Source organism: Tasmannia lanceolata, unplaced genomic scaffold (assembly GCF_043159265.1).
Source record: "Tasmannia lanceolata isolate RefF3 unplaced genomic scaffold, GAP_Taslan_0.1 ptg000029l, whole genome shotgun sequence".
Classification (NCBI taxonomy): domain Eukaryota; kingdom Viridiplantae; phylum Streptophyta; class Magnoliopsida; order Canellales; family Winteraceae; genus Tasmannia; species Tasmannia lanceolata.
The window spans coordinates 7,909,194-7,932,069 of record NW_027518706.1 but is presented as its reverse complement, the minus strand read 5'-3'; the positions used below and the strand labels follow the sequence as shown (position 1 = coordinate 7,932,069).

The 22,876-nt window shown below is 39.4% G+C and overlaps 1 protein-coding gene across 2 annotated transcripts; it reads right to left on the bottom strand.

Annotated features, from left to right (window-relative positions):
- Positions 1-781: 781 nt before the first annotated feature.
- On the bottom strand, positions 782-18,592 carry LOC143858875 (coatomer subunit alpha-1-like). Of its 2 annotated transcripts, none has more exons than XM_077369564.1 (4): positions 18,406-18,592; positions 16,239-16,484; positions 4,829-5,323; positions 782-4,097 (listed from the first exon to the last, which is right to left on the bottom strand). In XM_077369564.1, the coding sequence occupies exons 2-4, from the start codon at positions 16,444-16,446 to the stop codon at positions 1,135-1,137; spliced, it is 3,666 nt and encodes a 1,221-aa protein (XP_077225679.1). In that variant the 5' UTR covers positions 16,447-16,484; positions 18,406-18,592; the 3' UTR covers positions 782-1,134. The 2 variants fall into 2 exon arrangements, with proteins under 2 accessions (XP_077225679.1, XP_077225680.1); XM_077369565.1 differs by having other exon boundaries at positions 16,239-16,470.
- Between the last annotated feature and the right edge of the window lie 4,284 nt (positions 18,593-22,876).

Sequence of the window (22,876 nt, the reverse complement as noted above, 5' to 3'; positions counted from 1 at the left end):
GCTCATCTACTTCATCAATTCAGGACCAGCCATCCCTCTGAGAAATCAAACTAGTAATTATTGAGAGAGAGAGATCAGGTTTTAACCCCGCGCTAACATATCTTTTTTCTGCTGATTTCCCAATCTAAACACTGATCTCTTATTGAATTTAGAATCAGGGATCTGACAGGCATTAACTATATACTGCTGAGATTTCTCATAAACGATTTCTTCCGTCATTTTTTGATTTCTCACCCTTCCTTCCGACAACAAGAAAGCAGGAGATTGTCCCATGTTCCAAGGTTTTAGAAATCTTGGGATTGGGGAGAGATTTCTAAAACCTGGATCTCTTACTTAAAATCCAAGAAACGCTGTCAGGACAGCATATAACAGCTTGATCATGAACCGTACACTTTTCAAACTAAAACCTGGATTCTAAAATCCGCGTATCCAAACAGCCCCTTAGGCTTTCGCCCTTCAATAGCATAATCAAAAACCGTAAACCTTCAAAAACATCTGGAGAGATTTTTAGCATTTTATCAAATCGGGAAAACGGCAGGATGCTTGTTGTGAATTGTTGGAAAATCATGAGTCATGACAGGTCGATCAATGGCTTCTTCTCATTGAATGTGAATTGTTGGCCATTTTTTAAAAACCATTCCTCTCCGAGGGAAATGAAATTTCCACTTTTCCAGCATCGTTGTCATTTCTTAAAACTTACTTCATCTCCCATAGCACAACAATGAGATAACGAGCTGCTATAAGGCAATTAGAAAACGAAAAAAATATGAATGATATGACATGAAATGAAAAACTTACTCACCCAGCAAATAAAATCCTCTTCGAAAACAAAAGAACCACCAAGCTGTGGCTTCTGAAAATCCCTGTCCAAGCTTCCATAGACACATTCCATACATACATTCAGCTAAATCCTTATCTACCTACCACTGACTTAAAATGGGGCTTTGCTGTTCTTGTCCATAGTTACCACTATAACAAGAAAACACAGCATAACGTCTGTGAAAAACATGTTTATTACACGAGATGGAACTGTAGAATCGTAATCAAAATTATGAAAACAAACACTTCGACGAAAATTTAAAGCATGAAATTCCTACCATTGTCTTAAGATTCAAAAAAGAAAAGAAAAAAGCATCATCTTATCTGGGAAGAAGAACAGAGCAAACCTGACGCATCCGCTCCAACAACTGCAAGTTCACAAACGGCACAGAGCTGACCTTCAATGGACGGCACAAATCGCGTGCCACAGTATGGGCACGAGACATCTTTCTGTCCACGATATATGGGCACAAATGTCGCTCCACAAACCACAAATGGGTTTCTAAAGTCATAATTCAGCTGATTTGCATCTTTCATATTCCTCTCAGTACAAGCCTGCAACACTTGCCTGGCTCTCTTTGCTTGAGTCTCATTAGTGGGGTCCGTTTCCAAAAGTCTCCTCGCGAAATTAGCTGCCGTATTATAGTTTCCTCCCTTGAAGCAAATACTCATAGCACTAGCCAAGACAAGCCTTAGATGAATCCTCTGAAGGCTGCAGTGAGTAAAGTACGCGGCTAATTCTTGCTGGCGAACAGCATCATCTCGGATTTCCTTTCTTTTGACCTCCATTCGCAAACCCAACACATACTCTTTTGCTATGACGATCAACTCCTTAACCTCATCTACCTCTCTCCTTGATTCAACCACAATAAGAGGAATGGTATGAAGGATATTAAGGAAAATCTTTAGAGCCTCACTAAACTTGCCTTCTGTGGTGACCTTGTAAGCAGTCCTAAGTTTCTCATCCAACTGTGAAAACTTGTAAACGAGAGCAGGTGGGCTCCGCACGTTGGGACTCGCGTTCTCGCTCCATCCCTTCTCAACTGCCAGTGGGATCACTGGGGCTGAAGCAAAGGCGCGTAGATAGGTGTGACTCCCACTGTGTAGGTCTAGAAACATAGGCTTCAATGGAGCAAAATTTCTTATACCCAATTGCCGGCTTAGTAAACGCATTGCAGTGTCAAAATTGCCAGCGGCCGCGTGCTCACCTGCAAGAGATGACTTTTGGATCCATATTTGGCTGACGGGCATACCGGGTGTTGGAGCGACAAAAATGGCCGAGCGGGCATTAACAGTGGCTTTTGGGGTATCCAATTCAGGGGGCAGCTCTAAGTCTTCAAGATCCCATCCACCCTCCTCATCATTCTCTTCCTTAATAACCTCACCATCCTCAACTACTAATCCAATGTCTCCATTTTGCATGCCATCTACATCCACAATGTCCAAGTCATCGCCCCAGTCAGCGGGAGCCGCCTCATCGTCCTCCTCTTGTCCGCCTCTACCAATATTGTCCAAACCACCTTCAAAGATGCCTTTCATGACTCTAAGCAAGGGCCAATCCCCACCACACAAGATTGGTTTGGGGGGAATCAAAAGCTTAGGGACTTTCCCTTCTGGCAAAGAAGGAACATTATCTCCCAACTCGGCCGCAAGCCTATCGGCGTCTTCTTTGAGCCCGTGAACAGAGGCCGTAACATATGCGAGAGGCAAATGGCCAGCAGTCTCTAAGATTTTGACACGCTCACGGATGTCACCAAGATACAAGGCATTGTGAAACTGACCCATTACATCATTTTTAAGCTCAGCTATCCTCAACATTTTGGACAGCTTATCGATGTTCCCTGTTATGAGATATAAAAAGGAGAGCCTCTCAAAGTTCTTTGTCCTCTGGTACGCATATTCTACAATGCCCGCATTGCCTTGCCGGAGGGCCTCGACCCCTAACCTGTACCAATGGTCTTTCTCATCTATCTCCTTCGCAGATGCAACGGCAATCTGGATGTTACCGCTCTCAAGTGCTAAGTTGAAGCGTGTTCTTTCGTCTTTAACAAAATGCAACGCAACTTCAGGGAAACCTTTTTGTTGCAGATAGGCAATCATGGCCTGCCCACAGAGCTGAGAATTTCGGATCATACTCATAACATGATCAAATTTTTTCTTAATGAGGGCAAGCTTGAAAACATATTCCGTTGCGTCAATTGCAATGACGCGGTTCTTTCCATCCCGATCCAAGCAATAAATAGTACTCCCCGAAACCTTTGTGATGTAAATGGGAACATCAAGGGTCCTAATAATTCCACTGTCCCCATTTGGAAGACAATATTTGATGTGGTTTAGGGTTGTATAGATAAAGACACCGTTGTCATCCCAGGCTCCGCTCTTGACACGAATTGTCTCATGTAGTGTACACCGGTGCACGAGTTTCTTACTGGCGATAATAATAGCATGTTTGCTAAGCAATGCGATGCTCTCCATGTCATTAGACCAAACAATGTACTTAACAAATGGGGTCTGAAGGTCCCCAAGGACAGTTCTCTGCTGGAGATCAAAGATTACCACCCTGTCCTCGGCTCTACATAGCAAATTGCCGGTCCCCGCGTAGAAAATTGCGTCAGTGGGAACGGGAAGGGTGTTGCTCTTCTTAACAATCTCATTCTTCAGGTTCTTGACCAACACTTGATTGCTACTCTTCTCAAGCACCGCAAACCTATTTCGAGCAACAAAAACAGCCGACCCTCCAAGTCCTCTCTTTGCTTCTTGCACGGTATCGCTCCGGCCAATGCTTTCCTTGGGTACAATATAAAGTTCATATGATCCACCATCCAAATCTGAACATACCAACACAGCATTTTCTGTTGGGCTATAAGAGAGTGTTCTCGGTCCTTGATTCAAACTGTTGGAACCAGGTCGTCGTATAGGAATCACTTGGTTATCTTTTTGAGATGAAAATTCATAAAAGCGTAGGAAACGGTCTTTGACGTAATATAAAGAGTCACCAGTAACTGAAAATGCGGGCCTTTCTCTCTCCAATTTGAAGACAATCATACCGCTATCATGCCCAGCTGCCAAAAGGTTCATTTCTGGATGGGCTGCAAGAATCCAGAACCTGTCATGTTCCCTACGGAATGTCTGAACACCAGTCCGTTTAGTAACATCCCACACACGAATACTTTTGTCCTCCGAGTTCGACACGATAATGTCCTGCTTTGCGTGGAACATTACACAAGACACATTATTCATATGCCCTCTCAATGTGTCCACTTCCCAAGCCTTTGTATCTAAAAAAATGAATAAGTTAGTATTAGGTTTCAGACACATGAATTCTTTGGATTCCATAAAAAACTGAGAAAAAAACATAAACACTAAGGCCATGTTTGGATTGAGTTATACATGAATTCTTTGGATTCCATAAAACTGAGAAACAAAAAACACTAAGGCCCTGTTTGGATTGTGTGGAAACAACCAATTACTCCAAAAGCTTAAGCCATTGGAGATGGCGTTATTAAATCTTTTATACTTTAACACTCCCCCGTCACGTGTGGCCCCTCTTTTTAGGGTTGGCCATTACATGTTGATTTTTAATATTAAGGAGTTTTGAACCCAGGACCTTTGCTTTGACACCATGTGAAACAAGTCAAACAACCAATTATTCCAAAAGCTTAACCATTGGAGATGGCGTTATTTAATCTTTTATACTTTAACAAATTGCAAGAAAAACATTTCTGATGGAATTTTTTTTTTCTTGGGAAATTTTTTTCCTTGCACAATTCAGAGGGAAATGATATGACAATGGTTAATTACTTAATTTAGATGTATACTATCATATATTGAAGGCCCCTCTAAGTAAAAATTGATTAGGATCGGTTCAAGATATGTCTTTTCATGTGTTGAACAAGTAAGAAATTTTAGAAATATTTTCATTCCAGAAAATTTCAAGTGAATTCCGGCAATCCAAACAGGCCCTAAATCCAACGAAACTAAGCTAGAAAACACAGGTTTCTCAGCTTACCATTCATCCGCCAAAGTTTTACTTGTCGATCATCTGCTCCAGAAACAATAAGAGGCAAGCTGGGATGAAATGCAGCCCAATTGACTCCACGATCGTGACCTTCCAAGACATATTTGACAACAGCATCAACTCCTCCAAATAAATCAGTGTTCATCTGACTGAGCCGCAGAATGTCATCTGCCGGAGAAACAGTTTTCTTCCTTAGGGCACCTATATCCCAAACACGCACAGTCTGGTCCAACGAAGCAGAAACGACCAAATCTTCCTTAGGATGGAAGGAAGCACACATGACATAATGATTGTGTCCAGTTAAAACAGAAATGCAAGTGCGCGACTGCCAGTTCCATATTCTGATAGTTTGATCGTCGCTCGCACTAACAATCCATGGGTACTCGTTGTGGAATTGAACTGTACGGATGTAATCAAGGTGTCCAAGGAGAGTGAAAAGGCACCTATGCATCTTATAGTTCCAGACTTTGATCTTGTAATCATCTCCTGCAAAACCAACAATTAGTCAGAAAACAAGTGGTATGATAAAAATGAGAATGTGAAGAATAAAAGGTTTACTTTTTTTTGAATGGCAACAAAAGGTTTACTATTTAAAGAAAAAAGAATCGAGTACATGAAGAGCATTCATCATTCATCAATCTTACAATAAAATAATTATATATGCCATTAGATATATAAGAAAAGCCCATTTCAAAAAAAAAAGATATATAAGAAAAGATAACATAACAATAAAGAAAAATTCTCCATTTTATATGCCATTTGATATATAAGAAAAGATAACATAAGAATAAAGAAAGAAAAATTCTTCTTAAATTCCATCATTGAGTTATCCTAAGCACCTACAATAAGTTAGAAGCAGAACTCATAATTCATAAATCATAAATAGTAAACATCAAAAAATTACTAATTCAAGGATCATCGCCGGGGCAGTTTTGAATGATGGTGCGGGACTACTTTGGTCGCCGCCCGGGGGGGGATCCTCAGGGGTGATCTATTTGGGAAACTCTATCGGAAGGGGTTGTTGTAGTTGCGGATACGGAATAGAGAGCTTGAAATATGTATATTTAGACCTTATTGACGCCGGATATTCAGTTCTAGATGCCCTACAAGCATTGGACTTGCGGAAGGATTGCTGCAGAAAAAGTCTTATACTTACCGGAAAAGGGAAAAGTATAAAGGCATTGCCCCAACCTTTGCCGAGGCGAGTCCACGGGTATGAAAGGGCTGATCTGGAATGAACCAATCCAGTAGGCAACTGGCGAACTGCTGGTAGATGGAATGAGGAGAGTAGAAGAAATATTCCCACGACGCAAACTGATGAGATTGGCGTTGCTATGATTGTGGATACTACAATTTCGGACAACACAATTGTTGCCGGAAGTGCAATATGAGTAGAAACGTCGGACCACTTGGCAAGGGTAGTTATTCGGATCCTGGCAGGGAGGAGAGATCTCAAAGTGCTGGGATCTATAGTAGATTTCCGGAAATACATATCCCCTCTGCTGAGATAGTGGAGCGCAAGACAGCCCTAAAGAGATGTCTAGTGGGCTATATGAAAGGCAGCTCATGGAGGTCTGGGAATGGGCCAAAATTTTTTGGGAGATGCCAGACCTCCCGAAGCCCTTTATGATCAGCCCATTGGAAGTCTTATTCTGTTTCGACTCGGAATCTCGACCATCTCGGGTCCTATGTCGTGCAGGGGATGCTTTTGGAGGTCATGTTGCTTCCTTTCAAACATGGAACATGTTATTGGTGAAGCCTGATCTCAGTCTAATTTGGAAAGTACTGTACACTTTTCCCCAACTGCGGAGGTCATGAATTAGTGTATTTTTATACTGGGGGTAGTTTTGTACTTTCATGAATTAGGGTTTTTTCCTTTATTGTAACGCGTCTCAGAACGCCATATAAAAAGGTGTGATATCAGGAGCAGCCCTAGAACATTGTGAGGGTTTTGTAATGTCTTCTTCAGAATAGTGAAATCGTTGGCTTGTCGCTCTGCCGTGGACGTAGCCCATACCAAACTAGTTGGGTGAACCACGTAATCTGTGTGTTCTGTTTGTGTTGATTGTTCGTTTATCTTTTGCATATCGTTATTCTATTGCGTTGTTAATTCTTAACAGAACCCATCTTTCAATACATAAGCGAAGACCATATGGATTAGATTTTATGATATTCATTTACATGCATGGACATCTTCATCTGACGAAGCTATGGGAAAATATTTTGGCCAGGTCCTCCAAGTTAATTATTTGGGGACCATGACCACTGCATGGACTGCATGGCTTTTGCATCTGCAAAAGTTGTCACCACAGTTTGGAAAAACTTACCACCATTTATTAGCTTGAAGATAAAAGGTAAAAGTTAATTAGTGTAAGTTAAGGTTATGCCTGTGGACAATGGCATTAAGAAGAACCGTCTTCTGATGTTAACGTCACTATGGGGAAGGAAGCATTCAAGGTGAAAAGGTCCAACGGTATTCCAGTGAACTGTTGCCAGAGGAAAAATCTTTCTATGAAAAGGAAAAGCAATTCCTTTGTACGGCCAGCAAAAGGATAAACAACCTTTAGTAGAATCCAAATTCAAATTTGAACCAAAACCAGATCGTCATTGGCTGGTATGTTGAGACCCCGAGCAGAAGAAGGACGGCTAGTTAAGTCGCACAAGTAAAATGCTTTTAATGCATGGACAAGTGGCAATACCGAAAAGGACCGCCAAAATCGAGGCGGAGGAGGAAAAGACAATGAGCCGGCTATAGCCCCGAAGGGCACTAAGGACTTAATTAGCTACAAAAAGTATTTTGGGAAGTCAGGCAAGTGAGTACCTTTGGATGCTCCAGTTGAGGAGAAGATGGGAGAGCATTGCATAAGATGGGGGTGGCACCAATTGAGGATAAGATGAGAGAGCACCACTTAAGATGGTTTGGGCATGGGCATATCCAATGTAGGGCTTTGGATGCTCCAGTGAAAAGAAGTGACTCGTGCCAAGTTGATGGAGTAAAAGGAGGTGGGGGCAGACCGAAAACAACTTTGGTAGAAACAGTGAGGAAAGACTTGAGGGCTAGGAGCATAACAGGGAACATGACCTTGCATAGGATAGAATGGAAGAAAATGATCCATGTAGATGAACCCAACTAGTGTCAGGATTAGACTTACTCAATTTGAGCCGGATAGATCCTTTCTTTTTCATGAAAAATTTCTAAAGGATTCATTAGCCGACCCAACTAGTTTGGGATAAAGGCTTAGTTGAGTTGAGTTGAGTTGGGCAAGAGAGTACCTGAGAGGCGACATTCAGAAAGGAAACATGTCTATTTTAATCAGAATACGAAAAGTTTCCATATTGGAAAAGGCAATCCCATGCACGGCCTTTACTATTCTGGGAGTCATCATCACATGTCCTCAACCTTAGAGGCTAATAAAGGCGGTCCTCCTCCCTATAAGAAGAAACCAGAAGGGCGTGCTCTCAACAGAAGAGAAGAGAAAGAAAAAAAATTTCTCGCCGGTATTCTAACGATGTTGAAAAACTTTGAGAAAAGTGTATTGCCAGGTGGGACTCCTGGTCCCCATTGTAATTCTTATAGCATCAATGAAAATATGTCATCTTTCAAAAAAAAAAAACTTTGAGAAAAGTGGGGACTCTTCCTCCTCAGATGAAGGGGACAAAATTGACTATAAGGGGAAGGGTAAGGCTGCCAGAGATGACGGGCTGGGAGTGGGGAAAAGAAAGAGTTTCAAGAAGAGCGGATATGGCAAAAATAGGGTGAACCTTGGGTCGGCAACTAAAAGTGAGATAGCTATGGAGTACCTGCAACTCCAGTGGAAAAAGTTTGAAGAGGAGGCAAAGGGCAAGGAGGAGTTATTTCAACTCACAAGGAAAGAGATCGATCGAGGAGGTATGTGTACTAGTCTATAAATTACCGTTCTTTCAGAAACGCTTGGAAGAAGAGCGTAATGCTCTTATTGAGGCTAATTCGGATGGAAAGGAGCAACAGAAGGAGGCGGGCACTGCTATCCCGGGCGTGGAGTCTATGATGACTAGAGAATCGATGGACGTGGATCTTAGCGGAAAAATCAAAGATTGTCTTGGAAGGGCTGCGCAGATTCCTGTAGAGGAAGATAAGGGAGTCATAGGAGATGAAGAGGAGGCCATATTGGAGGTAGAAGAGCAAGCTTATTCGCAATTCCAAGATGAGAAGGCCATCCTGGAGGAAGAAGAGCAAGCATATTCATAAGAGTTTGAGGAGATGGCTAAATGGGGGATGTACTGGGTATAGATTACAAGGAAGATGTGGAAGAAACAAAAAAGATGTTTTTCGACATTGAGAAAAGGGATGCGGAAGAGAAGAAAGGTAAAACGCTGGGTCGCGGGAGCTCAGAGCTTATAGCACTCAGGAAATGAAGGGGAGCTCTTATGTGTAAATATTCTCGTCGAATGTCAGTCAATCTCGAGCTTTTCAGTCTCGCCTATCCGTGAATGAGGAAGCGGTGGACTATAGGGAGAAAGAAGTTGTTATGCCGATTGGAGGGATGGCAGAGTGGTTTTTGGAATTTTTGGTGGTTTGTTGTAGGCTATGGTAGTCCCTAGATGTTGCAAGGGCTGGGGGAAAAAATCCTATGAAGAATTATGGGAGGAAAAAATGATTAGATCCTTGATGCATTTTGAGGCATATAAGCTCCTTGGTGGCTGATTGTTGGGCTCTACGGTGTTTCTGTGGTTGGATTCTTTGAAAGGTATTGTAGAAGGTTGTTGGGAAGCGTTGATGCAGGAGGTAGTTTTAGATGATGGTGCAAGCCTGTTTACAGTTTCTTACACTTTTTTACTGTTTGGTCTTGGAGTATGCTCCTGGACCCTCATACTATGTGATTCTAATGAGACTATTGTTCCCCATGTATATTCCATGGTATGAATATAATAGTCAATTTTCAAAAAAAAAAATACTAATTCAAACATTTCAAAAAAAAAAAAAAACCTCATTCAACGTTCATCATATATATAACAAAAGAAGATAACATAAGAATAAAGAAAGAAAAATTCTCCTTAAATTCCATCACGAGTTACCCTAAGCTCCTATATAAAGCTAGAAGCAGAACTCATAATTCATAAATCATATATAGTAAGCATAAAAAAATAACTCATTCAGCATTCATCAATCATTACGTCATATGGTCATTAATAATCTATAGTTGGGCAATATAATAAAAACGGTAATTTAAAGAATAAATTGAAAAAACTCAATCCTTTGAACTTTCAAGATTGGAGTTGTTCACCATGGGGATAGAAAGCCTTGGATAAGATGTTCCTGGGATTGGATATCCTGCTTGGCTAAGTTTATCCCAAAATTCCATCATAAGTTTATGGAACTATCCCAAGCATTGATAAAAGCCTATAAGCAGAAATCATAGATAAATCATAATACTCAGAAACAGTTTTCCCTATATATATATATATATATATATGAGAAAACTGTTGGTGAGCTTAAGCGCACCATTTTTTTGGTGCGCTTAAGTTGTTATAATGCCTCCCATTGGTGCACTTAAGCGGGACCCAAACATTTAAACGAATGGGAGGCGTTATAACAACTTAAGCGCACAAAAAAAATGGTGAGCTTAAGCGCACCAACAGTTCTCTCTCTCTCTCTCTCTCTCTCTCTCTCTATATATATATATATATATATATATATATATATATAGGGGAAATGTTTTCTGTGCGATACCTCAGATAAGTTATCTGGCAAGAGCTCAAAAAATCATGTGGGCCCACATTGTTTGGATGATCCAAAGCATTCATTTGATAGGCCCTTACATAGATAGGGTGTGCCCAAAAAATCAGCTCCATAGGATCATTCTAACCCTTCGATTTTTGGAGGTTAAAAATGGATAGATTTGTGGAGGTTTATACCCATCCATTTTAACCTCCACAAATCGAAGGGTTAGGATAATCCTGTGGAGCAGATTTTTTGTGCACACTCTATCTATCTTTGGACTATCCAAATGAATGCTTTGGATCATCCAAACAATGTGGTCCCACATTTTTTTGAGCTCTTGCTCAGATAACTTATTTGAGGTATCGTGCAGAAAACGTTTGCCTATATATATATATATATATATATATATATATATATATATATATATATATATATATATAGGGGCGAGGTTTCTGAGGTATCGCGCAGCCTGAGCAAGCCACTATAAATACACCATCTCCATGTAGTTTAACTCATCCAACCCATACATTCTATAGGACCTCACATAAATGGGGTGTTCCTAAGAAACCATCTCCATACCATAATCCTAACCATTCGATCTACCGAGCCTAATTTCTAGCCATCCATTTCAAAACCTCCACAAATCATACCCCTAACTATAACCCATAATCCTAACCATGACCATAATCCTACAGAATGAATGGGTTGGATGAGTCAAACAACTATGGGAGATGGAGTATTTAGTGGGCTGCTCAGGCTGCGCGATACCTCAGAAACCTTTTCCTGATATATATATATATATATATATATATATATATATATATATATGAGAAAACGGTTCCTACACATATGTGTAGATAAGTTATCTACACACTAGCTTAAAATACAGTGGGGGCCACATTATTTGGGTGATCCAAACCATTCATTTTTAAGGCCCTCACATAGATAGGGTGTCCACAAAAAATCAGATCCATAGGATCATCTTAACCATTCGAACTGTGGAGGCAAAAAATGGACTAATTTGTGAAGGTTTAAAGACATCCATTTTACCTCCACAAATCGTAGGGTTGGGATGATCCTATGGATCTGATTTTTTGTAGACACCCTATCTATGTGAGGGCCTTTAAAATGGATGGCTTGGATCACCCAAACAATGTGGGCCCCCACTGTATTTTAAGCTAGTGTGTAGAGAACTCTCTACACATATGTGTAGGAGCCGTTCTCTCTCTCTCTCTCTCTCTCTCTCTCTATATATATATATATATATATATATATATATATATATATATATGAGGAAACTGTTGGTGAGCTTAAGCTCACCAAACTTATGGTGAGCTAGCTTGCCCAATCACATGGGGGCCCACTTTGTTAGGATGATCCAAACCATTCATTTGAAAGTCCCTTACATAGATGGGGGGTGTACCAAAAATCAGCTCCATAGGATCATCCTAACCCCTCCATTTGTGGAGGACAAAAATGGACAGACACAAATTTGCCCCATTTTTGTCCTCGACAAATGGAGGGGTTAGGATGATCCTATGGAGCTGATTTTTGGTACACCCCCTATCTATGATAAGGCCTTGCAAATGAATGGTTTGGATCACTCCCCAAAATGTGGGACCCATGTGATTGGGAAAGCTAGCTCACCATAAGTTTGGTTAAGCTCACCAACAGTTTCCTCTATATATATATATATATATATATAGGGGCGAGGTTTCTGAGCTATAGCTCAGCCTGAGCAAGCCACTATAAACACACCATCTCCATGTTGTTTGACTCATCATTCATTCCATAGAACCACACATAGATAGGGTGTTCCTAACAAACCATTTCCATACAATCATCCTAACCATTCGATCTATCGAAGCCCACTTTGTAGCCATCCATTCTAAAACTCCCCAAATCAACAGCTACCATGATCCTATGGAGATGATTTCTTAGGGACACCCTACCTATGGTAGGTTTATACACGTCCATTTTAACCTCCACAAATCCAAGGGTTAAGATGATCCTATGGAGCTGATTTTTGGGTACACCCTATCTATGTCAGGGCCCATCAAATGAATGACTTGGATCATCCAGAGAACGTGGGACCACTGTGTTTTTAGGAACACGCTATCTATAGGGTTTATACGCATCCATTTTAACCTTCACAAATCTAAGGGTTAGGATGATCCTACGGAGATGCTTTTTTGGGCACACCCTATCTATGTCAGGGCCCATCAAATGAATGCTTTGGATCATCCAAACAACATGGGCCCACTGTGTTTTTGGTATGTGGACTAGAGAAGGTTCTCTAGTCGACTGACTATAGACACTTTCCTCATATATATATAGAGCAGTGTTCTAAAAGGCGGCCTGGGCGCTGGGCGTGGAAAAAACGCACCGCCCAGGCCCTAGGCGTTTAAAAAAGCGGCCTCACCGCCTGGGCGTTATTAGGCGGCCGCCCAGGCGATGTGCGTGGGCCTGGGCGGGGCGGGTTTGGGCGGTGTGATAAAAGAGGGGGTGTTTGAAGTAATAAAAGGGGTGCCTTTTTAGTTATTTTAATTTTTAAAGAGGGGTGCCTAAAGAAATAAAAGGGGTGCCTTTTTTAGTGTATTTTTTAGTTTTTATAACCTAAAACCTAAAACGTAAAACCCTCACCCTCTTCTCAAACCTCAACATCGACTAAAACTAAAAGTCTAAAACAGTAAAACCCAAAAACTTCAAAACCCTAAAGCTTTAAACCCTAAAGCTGTAAAATACTAAACCCTAAAGCTATAACCAGTAACGAAGATGAAGTCTACTCCGGTTCGGGACTTACTTGGAGAGTGGTTGGAGAGGCAGCAGGAGCAGATGATGCTTTAGAACCTCGGAGGAGTAGAAGAGTTGGTGGTAGTTCTTCTTCTTCCTCTCGTACCATTCCCAGGAATGTAAGAGAACTTGATGAAGATAATTTTCAATTGGATGATGAGACAGAGGATGAGGGGGTGGATGAGGAGATTGTGTTTGAAGAATCAGATGAAGATAGAGTCTTGGTCTTGGAGGAAGAGGACAATGATTTATGAAAACTGAAGAAGTGCTTGGATCTTAATCTTTTTTTGGTTATGGATTTGTGTTGTATTGTTATATACTTAAATTATTAAGTATTTTAAGCTTAATTTCTTATTAAGTTTTTGACTTTTTGTTATTATTTAATGTTTAGTGCTTATGCATAAAATGGTTTGGATTGTTATGTATTCAAGTACTTATATTTTAAATAAAAAAATGCAAGAAATTATGAAAATATATTAATATCTAAAAAAAAAAATGAAAAACGCCTAAAAACGCCTGGGCGCTGGGAGGTCAGTCAGCCGCCCAGCGCTTTTTAGAACACTGATATATATATATATATATATATATATATATATATATATATATATATAGAGAGAGAGAGAGAGAGAGAGCATTTCCTACACACTTGTGTAGGTAAGTTACCTACGCACTACCTTAAAATACAGTGGGGGCCCACATTGTTTGGGTGATCCAAACAATTCATTTGAATGGTCCTCACATAGATAGGGTGTCCACAAAAAATCAGATCCATAGGATCATCCCAACCATTCAAACTATGGAGGCAAAAAATGGACTAATTTGTGAAGGTTTATACACGTCCATTTTACCTCCACAAATCGTAGGGTTGGGATGATCCTATGGATCTGATTTTTTGTGGACAGCCTATCTCTGTGAGGACCATTCAAATGAATGGTTTGGATCACCCAAACAATGTGGGCCCCCACTGTATTTTAAGCTAGTGCGTAGGTAACTTACCTACACAAGTGTGTAGGAAATGTTTTCTCTCTCTCTCTCTCTCTCTCTCTCTCTCTCTCTCTCTCTCTATATATATATATATATATATATATATATATATATATTATAAATAACCATATGAATATGACGGATGACCAATTAACTCATTCTCCGGTCATCCGTCATATTCATATGGTTATTTATAATCTATAAATGGGCAATATATCTAACAAACAGTAATTTCACGAACAACGGGTAAAACTAAAAATCTGTTTGGATACAAGGATTTTAGAATCCAGGATTTTATAAGCAAAACCTGGATTGTGCATTTTCAAGATTGTAGAATCCAGGTTTTAGCTTGTAAAATCCAGGATTTTAAAATCCATGTATACAAACAGCCCCTTAAATTTCGAGTATCTTGCTTGGATAAGTTTATCTCGAATATTATCTTGTCCGCTGATCATTATTTTTTTTTAATGGTCCGCTGATCACTAAGTTTGTCTCATAATATTCATCCGTGAACAAATGTGCCCATGAATAGAGGATATAGCAAGTCTATCCAAGGATAAAATAAACCCGGACTTGATGGTGAATAGCCGCCGTAAGGTTTTTCTTTCACACAAAATATTTTAGAAGATCACATAACAGGAAGGACTTAATCATTTAAAAAACAAAAAATGAATACTGTGAAAAGTTAAGCCTTTGGTGAGGTGTAAGTTTCATATGTACGGTTTGAGCTTCACTTTTCTTGGGGTTCAGATAAAACTTGAGGCATTATGAACAAACCTTGCCTCCCAAAACATCAAGGCTTGCCTTAGAATTAAGCATCATCACCTTTTTTAAAAAAAAATTGACTTATATATTAATAATAAACGGATGTACACAGATTGGGGACAAGAAGTCCCACCCCACTACATAATATCCTTTACGCCAAAGGAGGGCTCTCCAATGGCCAAAAAAGAACGAGAAAAAAAACTCCATTAGAATTGCAAAACAATGGTCCAGAGAATAAAATATGAGCTAGCCATTCGAATTGTAATCCCACAACTGACAAAGGTACATTTGGATTTCTCGATTGTTATTTGGGTGCAACTGAGACGTGCATTCAAACAGACTCAAAGATAAGATATAATGGAGATAAGTTGAGTATTAGCCAGTCGTTTTCTGTGTGAAATCCAGCAAGAAACCAAACAATAAATTGAAAAATCCAGCTACAATTGCAGAAATAAGTGATTCCATCCCTATATAAAGAAGTCTAACACCTCCAAACACTTTCCTTTCTAATCACCCATTCCTAGATCTTTCCCACTTCTGTTTGAACATCAAAAACTTCTTCCTGAGCTAACTACAATGCTTAAAAACGAAAATAGAAACTCATATCCAAATAGAAATTTTCAAACGTAAGACTTTACAAGGCCATATAAAGCCCATTCAAAAGCCACATAAGAATCCTTTAAATGCCCCATATTAAAAAGTGTCTTTTTTCTCTTTTTTGTTGTGCAACCAAAGCCCGATAAATCTTCTGCAGATGTCACGATTACATTAATAATAAGGCCTGCTTTGCAGGCCTTTGTGTGTGTGTGTGGTGGTCGTGGTTGGGGGGTGGAGTGGGGGAGCTAAAAATATGTTCCAATGTTACAAATTGTTAAAAATAAGGGGCATGCCCACCTGATCAAGCTAAAATTAATGCAATGGTCACAAGTATTAAAGATGAAGAAGATCATGATCAAAATCCATCACAATTAGTTCAGGAAAATAGAGATAGAAGAACGTTAACACCATTACCTTGAGCTAAACATAAAATATAAATCAAGCATAATACCGAAAGTCAACGAATCCCAAGTTACTACAGAAAGGGAGACAAGCAACTAAAATTAGGGCAATTCTAAAATCACGAAAGTCACAAATGTTCAGTAGCAAGATTTTGAATACCTCCAGAAACAAAGAGAGGTTGAGATTTGTGGAAGTGGACACCTCGCACAGGGCCATCATGCTCATCAAACCTGTCAATGAGGGTTCCCATCCTGTAATCCCACAGCTGGATCACACCACTGTGCAGGCTTGCCAGTATCCATGGCCTCTTGCTGTGGAAGCTCAGGCCCTTAACCCTATTACTCTTTGTTTCGAATTTAGTTAGCATTGTCACAATCTCACGACTCAATCCCTAACAAAAACAAGCTGCATCAAAACCAAAATAAATAAATAAATCAATAAATAGAAAATGAAAGTCCAACCAATAAAAAAGTTTCTTTCCTTCTGATCAAATTCAAATCCCATTTCTTTCAAAAAAATATTGAATTCTAAACCCACCCTTTTATTTACTAAAGTCAACTCCCTAGCTATGTGGCTCCTATGGGTATGAAATATGTCTTTACCAATTTTGTTTATAGAATTAAAGTTCGTTTAAAAAAAATAATTCCTTTTTTTTCTCCCTCATTACACTTTTTCATTCTTCTCACCTTATACTTTTCTTTCTTACTCATCCATTATCCTGTTCCGTACACAATTAGAATTCTGAGGACTGTAGTTTATTTCCAATAAAGTTTCTCTCCTCCAAAAATCACATGAAATACAAAAACTGAATGACTTTGAAATACAGAACCTCAATTATGCATAGCAGAAACCAAACACTCAAAATTGATTTGACGAAGCAGATAAGATTCATCAAGGATAATATACCAAGATTTTTTTATAACAGACTCAAAGCCAAAACTTGCAAATCACATTCTGTAATGTACAATCTCAACACAATTCAACTGCAGCATTAGAAGAGAACTGGTTCTAAGGAAACTGTTCCGTGTTCTGCAACAGATAGAACAGAGTCCGGACCAGATCTTATAGAGAGGCATAGCAAACAGGAAAAAATTTCTAAATCATTCACGCTAAGATTATAAGCATAAAAAGTCTGAATCAACTTTAATTGAAATGCTATCTAAAATTTATCAAAAGGAAACTAAAAAAGTGGGTTTAGAAATTTCATTATGAGAAACCGGAGGCACGATTTCCTATGGAGTTCCCCTTGGTTTCGGCCAAGACCAAAACAAAATACACATTGAACCGAAGTTTCAAGATTTCGCTGAAATGAGATTTCAACGAAATTCAACAGAAATTAGTTGAAATTTCGTTTCCACGCCTATTTACAAGATTTCCACCAAAATTTCAACGATTTCCACCAACATTTGAAGATTTCTGCCGATATTTTAAAGATCTCCACCGAAATTATAGACATTTCCACCTAAATTTTTAAAATACCAAAATTTTTCTCGGAATTTTACAAGATTTCAGCCGAAATTTCCACCAAACCGAAAATTTTCAATTTCGGTGGTGTCCGAAACCGACACAGAAACCGAAATTGAAAACCTTACCCCTTGGTCTAATTCCATGACAAAGAGTGAGCATGGCATAAATGAGATATCACCGAAATTTCGTTTCAACGCCTATTTACAAGATTTCCACCAAAATTTTAACGATTTCCACCGAAATTTGAAGATTTCCACCGATATTTTAAGGATCTCCACCGAAATTATAGACATTTCCACCTAAATTTTAAAAATACCAAAAAAATTTCTCAGAATTTTACAAGATCTCTGCCGAAATTTAAAACCTTGTCCCTTGGTCTAATTCCATGACAAAGAGTGGGCATGGCATAAGTGAAGATTGGGGGAAGTTAATGACTAATAAAAAAAATGCTTTATTTACATCTTACTAGAAACCTAAAAAAAAATGTCCAAAATATAAGAACAAAACAAATCTTAACAAAACCAATCATTCGAAATGAACTGACCTAGATCTATCCAATAAATATACAGATCCAACTACAATACAATAACAATTCACATTTCTTTTACAAGATACATAAACACGGATCTAAAGTTCTTCATAAGGAGACAAAAAGGAAATAAGATATTGAGATCTTTTTATAATGAATTCGAAAGATTAAGATCTATAAACGAACATAATTTATAGAAACTTTACTAGATCGGTTCAGATGAGAGGGGAATTCTAATTACAGAGTGGAAAAAGTAAGTTAGGGTTTTGGATCTAAACAATCAGATCTACGAGGAGTAGAAAAGAAAAGAGGAAAAGAAGAACGAGTTACCTTAGATCTGAAAAGAGAGCGATCAGATCAGGGAGTATGCATCAGAGTCTTAAAAGTCTTTGATATCAGATCTTGGAGAGGGTGTGTTGATATCAATCAGAAGAGGTGAGAAATAGAGAAAGAGAGACAGAGAGAGAATGTTGTGTTTCAGAGAGAGGAGAGAGGGCGGAGGTTGAAATGAGGGTAAAATTGAAGGAGCCGAGATTCTTATTCTTAAAGGGAACTGATGTTAGCGCTACCTTGTTTTAATAATTGCATGAAATCAGCTTGTCTTTTTATTTTTGAATTAGCTTTTAATAGATTTTTGGGAACTCTAACTTTTGAGGCTGTTTAAATCCTTCGGGGAAGGGTACTGATGTTAGCAGTTTAGCACTACCATGTTTTAATAATTGCACAAAATCAGCTTGTTTTTTCCTTTCTAATTAGCTTCTAATAGTTAAAAGTGAGCATACTCGGTCGAGTAGATAAGCTGATCTACTCGGTCTGCTAAAAACAGTGGGGGCCAACATTTTTTGAGTGATCCAAACCATTCATTTGAAAGGCACTTACCTACATAGGGTGTCCACAAAAAATCAGATCTATCAAACCTATGGATCTTATTTTTTATAGGATGATTCTATGGATCCGATATTTTGTGGACACCTTATGTAGGTAAGGGCCTTTCAAGTGAATGGTTTGGATCACCCAGAAAATGTTGGCCCCACCGTTTTTAGCTCGACCGAGTAGATATGCTACCGAGTCCGTTTTGGGAACTGTATTAACATTTGAGAGCCGTTTAAATAATAAAAGGAAGCTGATTTTGTTTAATTATCACATCATGGTAGTGCCAAGTTGTCAACACTTCAGTAACCTTCTTAAAATGAGAGAGGATACATACAAGAACTGTTAAACCAGACCGGGACAAAGTGGGCCGGGCCGGGCCGAACTGGGCCGGGCCGGGCCGAACTGGGCCGGGCCGAAGTGAACCGTCTCTGTGTACGTACATACCATAGCATTTAGTAGAGGAATGCTACAGGGAGACGCCATCTCATGTATTGTGTTTTGCCTCCAACTAGTGGGACCCACCTTAGTGTGACTTTTGGGCCACTGAGATTGGATTTTCCAATTAGTGTGACTTTTGGGCCCACTGAGATTGGACATAGGGAGTCCAGGTGGAATCGTGGGAAGCAACCATGAAGGGGCGATTATGTAAATATCATATGAAGTGGGGTCGCACCATATTGCCATTTACTCACATATATTTTACTAGTGAAAAGAGAAATTCTAGAAAAAAAAATCCAAAAAAATATTTCCAAGAAAGTATTACTTTCCATAATTTTACTTTCCTATCCAAACATGCCCTATGGTTACTTTGGGCTATTTGAATGTGGGGATTTTCTTTTTTCGAATTAATAATAGGTAAATTAATTTTCTAGTGTTTGGTAAAGTCATTTTTAATGATTTTTTTTTTCAATATCGAAATTTTACCTAGTTTTTCAAGGAAACATGCAAACCTATTCGGTCTTAGAATTTATTTTTTATGAAATATTTTTCCATTGAAAATATTACTGTCCATACTTTTCTTTTCCTTAGATCCAAACACCACCTTAAGATTACAGTGGCCATTTGGTGGAATATGACCCTTCCCTTTAATGTTTACGCCCCTTTTCATCACCAGGGACACCCATCGCCAGTGTACGTGGCAATCAAGGCCACTAGATTCTTCTGACATCAAGTACATTAGGCCCCCTTTCGTCATTGGTATACTGGCACCAGGTGTCCCTGGTGATGAAAAGGGGCGTAAATATCACTTCCCATTTTAGTAACCCATTTGATGATGCATGCATCATTCCTGACCACGAGTTTAATTATTCTATGATATCAATCTCATTTCCATGATAGTTGCATAAAATAATAAACGTTACGGGTTGGAACTTGGAAGTCTTCATGTCCTATGGTAAGTCAATTACATAAGCAGTGATGGGGTTAAATCTGAACGCTTCACCAGATAAGGACACGTAGCCGAGGGCCGAGGAGCACCGGGGATGACCACTTGCCCTTGGAAGAGCTCCAGCTAGCACTATACTATATCACATCGCCATTGACATGTCTCACTTAATCTCGATATCCTCACCCCGGAGATAATCACGGCGCTAGGTTGCCGTCATATCGTGTCTGGAGAACATAACCTCCTCCTACAAAGAGGAACCCTCACCTCCATGCCAAGGGATTGGCTCCTCACAGAACTGAATCTCTTTTCCAAAGGTAACATTTCACATTCCCGCGCTAAGCTCTCATTCTGTTGATTTCGAAGCTGACTTGAGCATTGGAAGGTTCCCTTGGAGTTCCGACTCCGGGTGGTCCCTAACTTGTTGTCTGGGAGCGCATGTTGCAGGTTGAGCTCTGGACAACGAGTGGGATCGTCATCATCATTGTCGTTTGATCATTCAGCAGGATTTGAGCACCAACAACAATGTTCTAATATTCTTTAAAATGGTAATCTATCCAACTATCTTGTTGAGGTTGTTGTATGTAGCCACTATTGTTCTTTGTACAAATAAACCTTGAGGAGATCACCTTCTTGAAACCATTGATGTTGTTTGTGCTTGTCAATTTGAGCCTCATATTTTTAATTGCTCTATTATAGCTTATCGTGCACTTGCTCATGGATCTCTCTAATGCATGTAACCATATGTTCCGTGTTATCACTAATTTTTCCTACAATTGGCAATCACACAAGATAAAATGATTATTGTAATTTCTCCAATTTAGCAGGTGCATATTTGATTCACTTCAATCGAACTTTTATTAGGAAAAAATTTCAATGGATGATTCAAGAAAAGCATGTGTTCTTTCTAAAGTCAACAAGTGTTGGCGAAAAAGAAAGAACAAGTTGAAGATGTTAGTCTAAGAAATGGATAATACTCATAAGGCGCGAGCTGCTGCTCAACTAGAATACAGTTAGAGAATACTGTTAGAGTGTATGCCCTAAAAGCCAGTCCTTGATGTATTGAAACTTGCATTATTAATAAGATTTCAATTTATGACATTCATTGAGTATTTGGGTGATATAAATGAGCGTGTGATGTGCTTATTTCATTCAGACACACGTTTGTCCTTAGGTAGCATCGTAGGAATATCATGCCCAAGGATTCACAGATCCTAAGGGGCGGGGAAATATGATATTCCAGTTCTTTGCAGACCTAGAATGTTCCTAGTTAGGGTTGAGACTTGACATCTCTTCCTGTACACAACCACCATCATTTCTTGCCTCAATACATGCATTGGGGTGGCTTATCTCAGCCACTTGGGTAGTGGAACTTAAGCAGGCAAAATGGGTGCAACAAATGGTTTGCGCACTGAACATGATTATTGTAGAATAGCATGTGGACAAGGAATAAGGGTAAGATTAACAGAACCTTTTATATGCCCTCAGATCTGAGGGGTCAAATTGGTCTATGAGCCCTCTCCATGACTTTGGTCTGCCTTATAGTGGTTTTGGTTTCAGGATCATATTCAAATAGTACTAGGTCATAGGGTAATCCACGAGGTCAATAGGGAATCCTCCATCTTTTATGAAGAGGAAAGTCATTTACAATTTTATTCTCAGCACAAACCTTTAAATATGTCTGCCCAGCCAATTTGATAAAATGTTTATCAAAAGGTTTTTGAAAACAATTATTTGTAAAAGGGATTGGCAAATGCATTTGCGGGCACATGCTTCTAGATTCAAAGGTATATATACCTTTGGGTGGACCCGGGGGTAGTAAGTGTCCACCCCTCGTAGGACCCAACCTGGTAAATGAGGATTGGAGGAAGCATGTACACATAGGATTTGATTAAGGGTATTTGGATGATCTAACGGTCATCTTCAAGGTAATGCCTTGGTGGGGACCACTTACCTAGATGTGATTGTACTTGGACTACATAGCGTGGTCGTAGTGGGGCTCTAGGAGTCCTACAAGGTAGGCCGTCGGATCTCTACGTCGATCCCACTCATTACTCGCTTTACTCATGAGGATTCTTTTTTTAATAGGTAAGCTGGGATCGAACCCCGGACCTCAGGGTGAAAGAACATAGTCTTTACCAGCTGAGCTAGGCTCAACCCCGACTCATGAGGATTCTTGGAGAATCCGAGTACCGAATCTATGTATTTCACAGACGGATGAGATCAACTGCACAGGAAGGATTTACATCGTAACAGTGGTGTATGCACTTAAGTGTATATATATACCATAGCTGTGTTTGTGAATTAATTGATTAATTGGATTAATTAATTAAGATGAAAGAAGAAATTTGGAATTTCTATTTTGAGAATAAGAAGGAAGAGATGATAAAAGAGAAGAAGTTTCTTTATTTTAAAACTTGTTTTGGAAACAAACTGGAAAAGGGAAGGAAGTTTCTTTTTGGAAAGAGAACTTGGGCTACCAAGTTGGGTTGGATGTCCAACTCCCGTCTCCTTCTATAAAAAGGTGTGTGTGTGTGTGAGAGA